General features: G+C 35.5%; 1 protein-coding gene across 1 annotated transcript; it reads left to right on the top strand.

The window, feature by feature from the left end:
- The first annotated feature begins 3,689 nt into the window (after positions 1 to 3,689).
- Positions 3,690 to 6,375, top strand: LOC131034197 (uncharacterized). Its single transcript, XM_057965591.2, has one exon. It carries the CDS (start codon positions 4,803 to 4,805, stop codon positions 6,045 to 6,047), a length of 1,245 nt encoding a protein of 414 aa, XP_057821574.1. The 5' UTR covers positions 3,690 to 4,802; the 3' UTR covers positions 6,048 to 6,375.
- The last annotated feature ends 7,407 nt before the right edge of the window (positions 6,376 to 13,782 follow it).

Genomic DNA, 13,782 nt, shown 5'->3' with positions numbered 1-13,782 from the left:
CTTAAATTATTCCCTTGTAAAATATGTTATGTGCAACATCATAAATGTCAATTTTAAAAAATGTTGCTTACTATTAAAAACTATTTATTAAAAGTAGATTGAAATTTATTATAATTTAATTCCTTTTTTTTTAAAATACATTTGGAATCTACAAACAAAATCTTACAAATAACGGGTTTGCATCATCTTCAAATTCCTAATGGTCTAGCCACTATAGGTGTCAAAAAGTGAATATTTAATTCAAAATATTGATTTCAAAGTCAAGTTTGGCTAAGAAGTGTAACCCATTATTGTGGGATCACCTTGATTGTATGAAGATATGTGCGGGGAGTGGAGGAGGGCATAGAAATTGGAAGGTTGGAACATTGAGTGGGAATAACAAGTAGCACAAAGGGGAATTTGGGAAGTAGTTAGTAGGTTATAGGTTTGAGAATTAGGACACTCTATATCGAACCTTAAGTGTTAAAAAATAAAATAAATAAGTAGGAAAGCCCGAGGAAGCCCTAACTAACACAAGTGGAAGACGAGGGTGTTGTGCATGGTGAAATGTAAAGAGGTGTAAAGAGAAGAGAGATGTGAATGTAAAGTAGAGAAGAACAATATATTTGAAGTTGAAAGTATAGTAGATTAAAAAAAATAAGGTTGTGGAGTTGAAGGGAGGTAGTGTTGGCAACTTTGGAGAAGGAATAACTCTCTAAGCATGATCCCTAGACTAAATCCAAGTAGAAGGATTTTGACAAAATGTTTGATATGTAAGGTTCACTAAATGTAACTACAATTATATCTAAATGGGTTACTTTTAATTACTAACATTATATTTTTGCATACAAAATTTGATGTCAATCATTAAAGTATATTTTAGATAAACAAATAAAAATTGAGTTTGTTTATGTTCATTTCAAGCTTGAAATATAAATGATATAAGCATGGGGAAATAATGTGTTTGATTCAAAGGTTACATAAGTTGTGGATGATTGAGAAAAAAGAAGACAGGGTGTTGATGTCAGTAGACTATGATTCTATACTTCTATTTTTGTGACACTTTGTGCTAGGATATAATTGTGCAACACTATGTTTGTTTAGATGCGGTAGTGTCCCTTACATGCTTTAGTATCCTTTGTTGTACTCTATTCTTCTTTGTATCCCTTTGATTCTTCTATGCTCTAGTGTCGCAAATTTTGGAGCCACATCCCAACCTACAACTAAGGGGAAAGGGGACACCTAAAGGTTGTTTCTAGGATGTGCTTTAGTTAGATTCAAGATTGATTCAATAATTTGGATTTTTTTATTTTTTATTTTATTTATTCATGAATCTAGGTGGTTTGTGGGAAGAGTGGTGTGTGTAGCAATGAAGGTCTCAAATGGAGCTTTAAGACAAGACATAGTCTGGTTTCGAGTATACCACACCTTGTATAAGACCCATGATAATGTTGACAAAAGACAAATAATGTTGATGTTGTTTGATTGATAGGACGATTGGATCAGTTTGAATGCTTGGTTGATTAAACAGTTCATCTGTTGATGCGTGATTTCGTGAATTGCAATGTTTTATTGTGTTTTTATTTAATGTTTGCTAAAATGTCTGTCTATGTACAAAGGGATAGTCTATCAACGAAATGAAATGAAAGCGATTGTTTTTGGATTTTGATGTTTTCCAATTTTTAGTTTTTTTTTGAGCTTTTTGATTTGTTTGTGCTTTTTTAGGACTTTTTATGATGTTTTGATTTCTTTAGGACGTTTTACATTTTTTTTTTGGATTATTTCAAGATATTTTACAATTTTTTTGTGATTATTTTAGGACATTTTATAATTTTTTTGATTTTTTTATGGCTTTAGTTGATTTTTATGGATTTTTATGGACTTTATTTGGTTTTTAGTTGTTTTTTCAGAAGGTCTCAAATGGAGCTCTAATAGAGGTTCCTACTAGTCTTTGATGTCCCTAGGGTTTAACTAAGGCATATTTATGTAGATGTGTTAATGCTCTTTCCCTAATGACTTTTGGATGCTCATTTCCATTTGAAAATTCCTTTTTATGAACATTATGGTTGTTCTTAGCCATTGTAGGCATTGCGTTAAGGTTGGGATTATGTGAATGTGGAAGTGTTTAGGTGGGAAAATAAAATTTGAATGCAAAAGACACTATTGTGTGTGATCCTATTTGAGAGGACATTAATGCACCACGATCTAACGTGTTCAAGCTAAACAATAATAAAATATAAGACATAAGATAGTACAAAAGTGAAATGAATTTAGATTTAAGTACATACAATAGATTAAACACAAATAAAACCCCCCCAAAATTAAAAATATCTCCAAGTAGATTTATAAATAAAAACACTAAACCAAATACAAAACATTTATTTTTTCAAAACATACATTTTGTGCCTCTAGGGGAAGCATACCAATAGTTGTTATAGCTAACTTTGTGCACCCATAGATCATAAACGATACATCAAATTTCGATGTTTTTTTGGTTGTCTTTGCATGTGACTTAACTACTTATAGCTATTGTTTTGGTTTTTGGGTAGTAATGACAAACATGTGGGATCCATTATGCGTGCAAGGGTCAAAAAGTGGTAATTTCAAAGCATCACCTGATACCTACTTAAAGATGCTCTAATAACTGTGCACTACAACCACCTCAAAAAGGACCAATACTCATGCATAAATGCCCCAATAGTCGTGTGCTATGGGTACCAATAAAGTTGCACAACTCCAATAAAAGTCCAAAAATTCAAACTATTGGGGGTAAAATGCACAACTATTAGTACATGCAAAATTTATCAATGGACTTTTAGTTGTCATTTTATTATTTTCTTTAAAGTTGGTAATTAGGAAGTTGGGTGAGCAAGGAGAGAATGATAATTGAAACATGGGCAACAACCTTCAAAAATTACCTCATAAGCAGATTTTCATGTATGAAAAATTTACTTCTACTCTTCATATGTAGAATAGATTATTCAAAAGAGAGATACATTTTGCTTGAAAACATTCTTATTATAGATAATCCACCACTTATAAATACTCCTCCTCTAGTAAGGCTCTTAATAGTGTGAAACCCTAGATGGTCCATCTCATCTAATTGCATTAACATTCCACAACCTTACCCCAAGATGAAGGCATCCTCCAAGCACAAAGCACCTACCCATCACCTCAAACATCATCTTCTATGTAGTTGTGATTGCCAACTATACAACTAAATTGATTTTTGTTTATATATGAGTTTTTGGTGAAGCTAAGGATTTGTGAGTTGCACACTAATATGGACTAGGCCCCGCCCATGTGGTGACCCCAAATACAACTATAATCGTACAAATTCAAAAGTAACGGCCGATATACTTTTAAAATTCTCCAGCCTTCATAAAATACGTGCAGAACTTAACGAAAATGAAATATAAAATAAACTCCCAAGGCAAGCTCGTCATAGTCAAGACAAGCGATTTTTGAAAGGTAGTACATATGAAATCCAATAAGAATTTTCCACATATAAAAGCGCAGCACAAGATAATCCACGTAGGCTCGGCGGGCGGCTCGGTGCCGAGGCCGAAGCATGTTGTAGCTGGAGCCAGGCTGTCAGCAACCTCTATAGTTTTTCTTAATTCCTTGCAATGCTCAGCCGGTTTCACACCATCTTAGGCCTCGGATTACGGCCAAATCTACACCATTTACACCATTTTGCTTGCAGATCTATTCCAGGTGCTCTCGTCTATATCTGTTAATCGTTTTCTCGTTAATTTCTGCACATTTTTGGCTTCAATTTGATGTTTTTTTAATTGAATTCTGATTTGTAGTCTGGGCAGGGATTGAGCATTGAACTCTTTTTGCTTTCTTTATAAAATTTGGATTTAGTGGGTCTGTAGTTTAGTGGATGGTTTTAATTGGGTGTTAAAAATAAGGAGGAATGAACAATCCTCAAGCAAAGGACAGCTATGAATGTGCTGTCTGTCAGCTGGGACGTTTACAATCCTTTTGGTCTCTTACAGCTCTTAGACAGATAGATTTGAGGATATAGTCGGCCTGCCAAACCCCTAATAGCTGTATTCCTTAACAAAATAGAATCCCACTTTCATTTGATTTTGTTTCATTCCACCGTATGTATCTACAGATAAGCAATCATAGATTGAGTAAACGTGAAAAGCATTGTTTTTAGGAAGAAAACAGAGTGGGTTTTGTAGAAAATGTTGTGCGTTTACATTTAGAGGTGTACCCATAAAGTTTTTATTGGACTATTACATTAAAGGTTGCTTCATTTTTGTAACTGGTGCAAACCCTTTGGATAGAAACTTATGTTGAAACTCAAGATGGTAGAGAGATTTCGCTTATCATATTGATTTCCGAATGATGGACTTTTATTTTGGTGAGTTTGATGTATTGGTTTGTCAATCCGTATAGCAGTAGCAGAATAGAGGGTTTCTATTTTTGAGATTAAAGTTTAAACCCAAAGTGGAGGAGCTGGATGGAGACCTGAGACAGTAGAGTGTTTGCAATTCATAATCACAGGAACAATGATTTAAGCGGAAAGAGATTTCAGATTGGGGTGACTTGTATAATGGTTTACTGCTCTCTATAGCCTCAAGGAAATACAGGGGCGCTGTTTTTGGATATGAGAGGAAACCCTAAAAATGATATGAATGGGAGTCTATAGTAGGTGGAGTAGGGCTAATGCAATTCATTGTTGAGAGGGAGGTTGATTTCAGTTTTCACACTGGGAAGTTTGGTATAGTTGTAAATTATATATACCTTGGGTGCGGGTGCGGCATCGATGCTGGAAGAGAGCATGCGTGGAGATAGCAGTGCGGGTGATGCCCCTGACCAGCCTTGTCGCCGATGTATTCGGTGCAGTAACTCTATCATTTATCCTCTTGTTCATAGCTGCTGGAATTTGTTGCATTGCACATGTGTTGTATTTTCGATATCAGATACGTAGACAAAGAATCAACCACCAGCTTCAATATTTTAATGTGCCATGGATCATTCGGATAAGCCTGATTGTGTATGCAATTCTGTGGTGCCTGGGTGAAATCTTCCGTTTGCCATTGTTGAGGAAGAAAGGTTGGCTTCTGTACTCTCTGAGCCCACAATGGCAGCAGAATGTGTGCAGACTCTATCTCTTGTCAAACTTAGGATTGATGGAGCCAGGCTTTTTTCTCACTTTGATATTTTTGGTGCATGGGTCGCTTCATCGAACCATAAACAGTTGGAACAGACGAACAGTTTCTTTTGTTGTCGCTTTATGCCTGCCTGTTTTCATTGCACAGCTGTTTTTCGTTGTCATTAGCCCCAGTTTTGAATTCCATAAGGGATATAGGAAAGAGAAGGAAGGCTATGGAGCTCGAATACCTAAGTATTTTACCAGAGCGTTTTGGAGACAGGATGATATGATTTTCTGTGCTTATCCTCTCTTTAGTACTATTGTAAATGGAGTGTTTGCTTGTTTGTTCATAACTTATTTCCTGTATGTGGGAATGAGGATGATTTCTTTTGTGATAAACAAAGGACTGCAGAGAAGAGTTTATTGGTTGATTTTTACAGTGTCTGGTTTTCTTCCATTGAGAATTTTGTTCTTGGGATTCTCCGTAATGTCAACACCTGGCAAGCTGGCCTTTGAAGCTTTGGTCTTCTTAGGGTTCATTGCACTTCTTTTCTGTGCGGCAGTGGGTATATGGGTTCTGGTGTACTTGCCTGTATCAGATTCATTGGTAGTTAATGGGATTTCTGGTTTAAGACAAACTAGGAATCATCAATACTCAAACATGGTACCGCTGGAATCTTTCAGCCAGACACTCTCTGGATTTGTGAGTGACAATGATGATAATTCCTCCATTGTTGCAAGCCAGAGTCTTTTGGAAGGAGCAGTGACCACTAGCATTGGAAGAGATTCGGACTCGTCAACCAAAGGTAGTTCCATTTCTTTTCGTACGCTGCTGAAAGATGTTCCCTCAGGACCTGTAGAAGAAGTCACACTTTTTGCTGATGCTAACAGAATGCTTGATTCTCCTCCCGAGTCTCCACCTCTTCCAGGGCAACCAATGCTATCCTTTCATTAAAGGAGCATTTAAGAGCTCATACGAGTGAAAAAGTTTTATCTTTTTTCTCTTTTTGTTAATTACATATGTAGCCATTTTCCTCTTTTAATTAGGCAGTCTGCAATGTGAATCTTCTTGATGTCCACTGCTGACAAGTGTGCTATGGCATATGATGTGAGTTCTCTTGTAGACTGGAGAATGTTAGATTACTCTTGCTGGAACTTTGTAGATTATCATCATGGATGGCAGTGACCATCAATTGAAACGGTAGACTCTTGTATTGTAACTATTACCACTTCCTATCGTTTACTTTAAATTTATCTAGGTAGTGGGACTCATTTTATTTGAATTTTGAGTAGTCTTATTCAATTTCCTTTCATTCTTTCTTTTCCATTAGCAGTTTCTCATAATCAAATGAAAAGATTTATGAGTGCATATGCATGTTGGCACCATTTAGTTTCATCAAGCTGTATAATGCATGTTAATTGTTCAAAATTTGTATGATGACTTATTTACTGCCATATTTTCTGCTGCAAAGGATCATTTAGATAATATGCTTTGTTCTCTTCCTTTTTTGGAACTACTGTTATGCAAATTGGATTATGCATTTTAACTGGAGAATTATAGATAGGCTGCTCTTCTCAACTTCATGAAGCTAATGGGAAAGATTCAAGTTATTTCTGTGGATTTTTGAATGCAAAGTTGTCCACTGTTCTCCATTTAAATATTTTGTAGGCCTCACAAAGTGGCCCTTGATGTTTTATGGGCATGTTTCAAAGAATTTCAATTAGTTGGTTGCATATTTGTGTACAAGTGAATATGCAAGATGTTGACCAATTGTCGTCTACATGTAATTCCTAGCAGTAATGCATGGCGTTGTTTACACTCTGCAAGTTCTTTAATATGTTGTTCTTATCTGTAAGAACTGTGTTACATTTGCACTTTTAAATTTGGAGATTATGCATTTGAATTAGCCAAGGATTTTGTTGTTGTAGCTTACAAGTTCATGTTCCTATACTTTCATTTTAGCTCTTGTTAGAAACTGAGAATAACAAATAACTAACAAGCTTTGAAGAAAGGAAGTTATATCTTTTATGTTAAGTTGATTGCAATCGTTCTCCTCATAATCTTATTTTGTAATTCTGAAATGCATTGTTTTGCTTGCTTGAGACTAAAATTTATACTAAACACAACATTATGGTACATTTTGTGATTTTTTTCAGGAAGTAAGTTATATCTTTGATTTTTCTCATATTCTTATTCACTGATTTTGAAATGCATTGTTTTTTCTTGCACAAGACTTAAATCTATGCTAAACACAACCTTATGGTCCATATCAAATAGTGATTTTTATCTAGGGTCTTGGAGATGTCACTGTTTTATTCCTAGCCTATGGATGGTAAATTTTTGCTTATAATGAGTAAATAGTTCTGCTTTTAGGTGCTTTTTGGGAGCATGGTTGCATAATGGGGAGCATGATTAGACCATTTCTTGTGTTTTATAACAGTGATAGCTGTGATAAATTTAATTGCAATTATCCTAGCCATGCCGGTGACTTATATTGGCAAACAAAAGACTTGTAAAGCATAATGGAAGTGGGAGAGTGGAAAATTTGTGTTTAAATAAGCTTGGCTTCTGTGTGTTTGTATGTCCAAATAAGCCCGGCCCCTCTCTGTCTTCTAAGTTGCAGTCTACATTAGATGTTGTGAATTGACTAGATTTTTTTGTTTCTATGAAACTATTTCCTCAACTTATTTTTGCTCATAGTAGCATTACACTAGACAAATTCACAATTAATCTTGTGACTGCCACATTTTCAATGTTTGCTGAATTTTTTCTTAGTTTTTCAAAAAGTTCAGAGCACAGGCATATGAAAACCTTCTTATTTTATTGTTAGGATTAGAGTATTCAAATTTTTTTTAAACTCAAATTTATCTTGTGAGGAGGGTTTAGGTACCCAAAAAAGGGCTGACTTTAAAAGAGGAGGCTGTACCAGCTCCTTTTTTACATAAACTCTATAACATATAGAAGTAAACAAGATTTTGTAAACCCTATAAATTTTATTAATGTAAATGTTTGTAACTTTGTTCAATCTCTGCGTATTCTATCTGACATGAAACAACAAAATCAGCTTTTTCCCTCTATTTTACTGAGTACTATGTTATTATTTAGTTTCCTGATATTTTACTGTTTAATACCTCGTTAGTTGAACTCCTTTTGTACTTTTGCCTCACCTTGTCAGTGAGTGTAAATGGAATGCAAGTATGCAACTATATTTTTCCTTGTTAATTGTACATTTTGAATTCCCTGTCCAGTAAACCTATAAAATAATGTTTTGGTTTCTATAAAAGCCTTTGCGCTTCTGCACATTTTTCAAAGGACTGGAGAAAAACAATAATTTTCCCCACAAAATTCTATAGCCCTTGCTCCAAATTTAAAGCTGACTTTATTTGGATTGAATTGCACTTCATCTAATGGAAAAATAATGGAAAAATTAAAAAAGTTAAGCTACACAAATATTATTTAATTGAGTTTTTCTGTCATGTTAACTTATTATATTTGTTTATTTGTGAAATTCCTAGAAGATCTATAAAGTGTAAAAAACTTGAGCTTTTCCCCCTTTGCTAATGTATATTAAAGGGATACATTTATCTTGTAGGTTTGATTTCAAATTATGGTTTTCCCCTGAAAATAGGTAAAAATGCCTTTTGATGTGATAACTGCCTCTGGTTTAGAGGCAGAAACTTACATTCTAATTACCTGTCGAAAAGGTTTTGTGGGCTTCATTTATGAGACATAGACATCATCTTCCTAATTTTTGCTGAAAAAGTGCGGGTTGCCTAAAGAGTTCATAAAATTTGCAAGCCTTGCCATATATATGGTTATAAAACTTTGAAGTTTAGGGATTTGTTTCTCCTTGTCTTGACAATTATAACAGCATAATTTTTTTTATCTTCAGAGGCAGGTTAGAAATTGACCACAGATGATTTCTTACTATGAATCCTACAAGGTATTATAACACAGTCTTATTGTATGGTTTAGATGGATGGTCTAACCCAGCAGCCGCTTGTTTGCCTTATTTAGATAATGCACCCACTTTTCTTATTTAAAGGGTTTGAGAAGCCTACCTCAGGTTCACATTGTAATTTAATTGCTACATAATTATAAGAGAAATATAAATATTATTGAGCACTTGCTTATTTCTTCCATATTAAGTTTACTTGTTTGGGAAATTCCTGGAAGATGTATAAAACTTAAATTGTTCAATTATTCCCTTCAAATTAGTTTTAAAATGCATTCAGTATCTTGTAAGTTTGATTTCATATTATAGTTTTCCTCGAACATGGCAAAAGTACCTTTTAATGTGAGAACGGCCTCTAGTTTAATGGCAGGAATTTTTTTTCTAGTTACTGTTGAAAAGGTTTTGTAGGGTTCATTGATGAGATATAGACATTGTATTCCTATTTTTGGCGAAAAGTATGGTTGGTTTATAGAGTTCATCAAGTTCACTAGCCCTTGCACTAATTATGGTAATAACAGGTTTTGAGTTTAACAACATGACCAAAGATGGCTTCATACCTTGTATCCTAGAAGACATTAGATATAAGTTATATAACCTATATTATAGTTTAGAATCTAGATGATGATCTAATGCACTAGCTACTTGTGTGCTTCTTTGTACATTGCACTCATACGTCTCTTATTTAGAGGGTTTGTGAAGATTGTTTCAGGCTCACAGTGTCACTTAATTACCAAACCATACAATTGTATATTCTCTTTAATGTATTAATTTGTTTAATATATTTCAGACTATAATAGTATTAGTATTGTATAATTATATAATGGGAATAAACAAATTTAGTGAGATATCACCAAGGGCTCTACACTGGAGAAAATGTTTACAGCCCTGCAGAGCTCTAGTCACACTGTTGTCTCGAGTGTCGGCATCCTCACATAACGATATAAAACCAGATTCACTAGTTAGGGGATGTAAATTAGTTTCTTTGCTCTTGTTAAACAAGGGATCACAGATTCTAGTAGCATCTAATTGGCCAATAGGCCAATAGGTCAATATAGAATGAACTGATTCATTCATGTCATTGTATCTTTTTGCGTGTTTTTTTTGGCCTTTGGGGTCTTTGCGCATTGATTTCGGAGTCATGTATTTAGTTCTTGGAAATTTGCCTTTGTTGGCTGGAGTGGTACTTTTGCTGTTGTGGACTAGTTTTGCCGGGGGTTGTGAAAATTTTATTGCAAATGACAAATTTTTAGGTGTTGCCTAAGTTGGGGTGTAATGTGCTGGTTGTGATTTGCAGAAGGAGCAGGGTTTGAAGGTAGAGGAGCCCAACGTTTTCAAAACCCTGCACATAACAATGATTTTGTTAAGACCACCAAAGAGTTTTTTGATATTGAACTGCAATAATTCATTGAGCAGCTATGCTACGAACTTCTGAACTTTTGCTTCTGTCAAAATGTTTAATATTGTTGTCACTGTGCTGTTGGTTTTATTGAATCTTCAGTTTTTGTTGTAGAGTTTTCTTCTTGACCTGAAGATGGATATGCAGATGCATTTTGGTTTAATTACAATGGTGATTTCATTTCTAGTTTTTTTCTTTTCAATTCAGTAGTGTTTCTCTTTTGTGCATACTTTTGCTCTTTAACTATGTTCCATGGAGTTTTGGGGATGGGGATGTGATGTGACGTTTTCACACATCGCCCCATTGCAAATGGGGACCCTTGTTTTTTGCTTTTTAGGGTTTGTTTTCTAGGTCTTTTAGGGTTTTGTCAGTTGGCTTTTGCATTTTTGAGTGCTGTCGGGGAGATCAATAGGATAGCAGGTCCTGCTGGAGTGATGTCCTGATCCTGAAATTTAGCTAAGTCTGGAATGTCCTGATCCTGAAATTTGACTAAGTTTGAAAGTCTGAAAAACCTCAAAAAACTAGATTTTGCAATATAACTCCTGGAGGTCTGAAACCACTCTCAAACATCCTGAAAGTATATATGGAATATAACTTAAACTTATACTTAAATGTTATATTCCATAAAAATTATCCTGATAGAGAGTTCAAAAAGTCAAATTCTGCTCCTGTCCTTCACTGAGGATCCAGAGCGCATTTCGCTCCTGTCCCTCTCCAAGGGACCAAGGCGAAGCGCTCCTGTCCCTCACCAAGGGTCCAGGGCGAAAAAGCTTATTGGAGTCATTCCTGACCTTGTTTGGCTAAATTGAGACATCAAAGGCATGGTGAAGGACGAAATGAACGTGATAGAGCATCCAGACTTGATCAAAGATGATGAAATGATGGAGATTTTGTCTAGAAAGGTAAAAGTGCTCCTGTCCCTCACTGAAGGACCAGGGCATTTTTTCAAGTTTCTCCTTTTTGTTTGAGATTTTGAGACAAAACCTGACTTGGATAGGAGGGAGCAATGATGTTTTATGCCTTAGATGCGATTGAGGGTTTAAAGAACAAGGAAATATACCATGATGTAAAAAAGTGCTCCCGTCCCTCTCCAAGGGTCCAGAGCGATTTTCCAAGAAAGTGTAAATTTCTTGCAAAGACAAGGCAAGTTTGTGATTGAAATGAATGGAAGAGGACATGATTAGCCCATTGAAGATAATTTGGGAAGCTAGCAAAGGACGGATAAACTTGAAGTTGAAAAAGTGCTCCTGTCCCTCATTGAAGGACCAGAGCGCTTAACATGTTATGTAGCCTTTCTCACCAATTTTGGACAAATTGAGGCCAAGGCGCAAGTTTGAAAAAGTGTTTAAAATGCCTTGAAGTGGAATTGAGATGCGAGAGTTGCAAAATTTGATGACAATTGGCAAAAGTGCTCCTGTCCCTCTCCAAGGGACCAGGGCGAAATTTCCAAATATGCCCATTTGCCTTACATTTTGAAATGCTATTTTTGTTTCCAGGACTCAAGAAGGAGTGGGGAATGATGTTCTACGCCTTGAGGGTAATTTGAAGTTGATGTGATCAAGAATTTGTGCAATGGACTCAAAAGTGCTCCTGTCCCTCACTGAAGGACCAGGGCGATTTTTATGAAATCAACAATTTCCCTCTGAAATTATGCTAAGGCAAGGTTGTGTGAGATAGGAAGGATCTTCTAAAGCATGGTGAACAAAGACTTGACTTCAAAATTTGAGAATCCTAGCCTAAAATACTAAAAGTTCTCCTGTCCCTCACTGAGGGACCAGGGCGAAAATGTCCTAAGGCACGTTCCTTCTAAAGATCAAGTGAATTAAACGCAAGACTCCAATCAAAAATGCCATTTTAAATGCCTAGATGAAGTTTTGAACGTGAAAATGAGGAATGCAAGGCCTAGATTGAGAAAAGTGCTCCTGTCCCTCTCCAAGGGACCAGAGCGAAGTTAATGGCATTCATTATTTTTTACCATATTTGGGCGTTAATATCCTCCAAATCGCATTAGATGCCAAATTGCTAACTTTGAAATATTTGAAAAAATTAATTAAATTGGCATTTAATAAATTAATTTTGCGCCTTAGAAAATCGAATTTTTATTATTAAGGCATTTAAAATTAATTTTTGTGAAATTAAAAATTAAAAGTTGAGCGCACAAGGCATTATTTTGCCTTTATTTGACAAGTTGGCCTACTCCTTTTGAGGTTTTATTTATTATTTCACCTTTTATTTGCTAAGTCGGCCTCATGGGTAAGTAGAAGGTGAGCGCTCTATATATTGGAGGTGTTTTTTCACAATTTAAATCATTCAATCATCCTTTCAAGTGTGAGTTTGGAGAGTTAATTGAAGGTGTGAAATCTAGCTGAAGTGGAGCGAATTTCTACCAAGTGTGGAGACTAAGGTGGGCGAAATTCATATTGAAGGCTATTGGAGAGGCGTATTTCTTGCGAGTTTGGAGGATAATTTCCAGATTTTTTGAAGACATTTGAAGGCGAATTTCCAGATCTTGAAGAAGCTAGTGGAAGGTGGAGTTCTTTTCCAAGCTAAAGGAGGTGCATTTTATCCAAGGGAGGCTATGATCTACACTTCACCTAGCAAAATTCATCTATTTTTTGCATCATTTCTTAGAGCTTAAGTACTCAAGAGGAGGTATGAAGAATCATTTTTGAAGTTCTTATTCAAGACTTATTGTGATCCCATTGCAATTTTGTAAAATCTAAGTCTTGAAAATCCAATTTCCATTCATTATTAATTTGAAAATGTGTAATTCTTGATTTATCACGACTTTTTCAAATTAATATCTTAAGTTTTACCTTTGAAAGGTCTTAAATTTTATACTTTAAGGTTTGATGCTCAAAAGACTAACTTTAATATTTTGTGTAGGCATCAAATGGAGATCCCGGAGTTGGAAAATCAAGCCAGATCAAGGACGGTCTCCTCCAAGAAGATCAAGCAAGGACAAGGGTGACCTTCTTCAGTCTAGCATTGACAAGGACGACCTTCTTTGGACTAACGTCATCAAGGGCAACCTCTTCCAATCCAGCATTCCAAGGCGAGGTACATCAACATCCTGCACATCAAAGACAAGAGAAGTCAGAGCAAGGGTTCGTTGAAGAAGCAGATAGTTCCAGATGAATTAATTAAAGCTAACTTCTCAACGTTACCAAATTGAGTATCAACCAAGTGTCAAATGAGGTGGCATCCCAGTCATCACTCCTCCAGTCGGATTGATCCACCTCAGCATGTCTAGATTCAATGTACCTAACTCATGGAAGGTGGCACAAACTTCGATGTACCTACCCTAGCTATCTATTGGTCGAATTTTCCAGAGAGGA

Source organism: Cryptomeria japonica, chromosome 3 (genome assembly GCF_030272615.1).
Source record: "Cryptomeria japonica chromosome 3, Sugi_1.0, whole genome shotgun sequence".
Taxonomy (NCBI): domain Eukaryota; kingdom Viridiplantae; phylum Streptophyta; class Pinopsida; order Cupressales; family Cupressaceae; genus Cryptomeria; species Cryptomeria japonica.
This window is presented reverse-complemented; position numbering and strand designations above follow the sequence as displayed.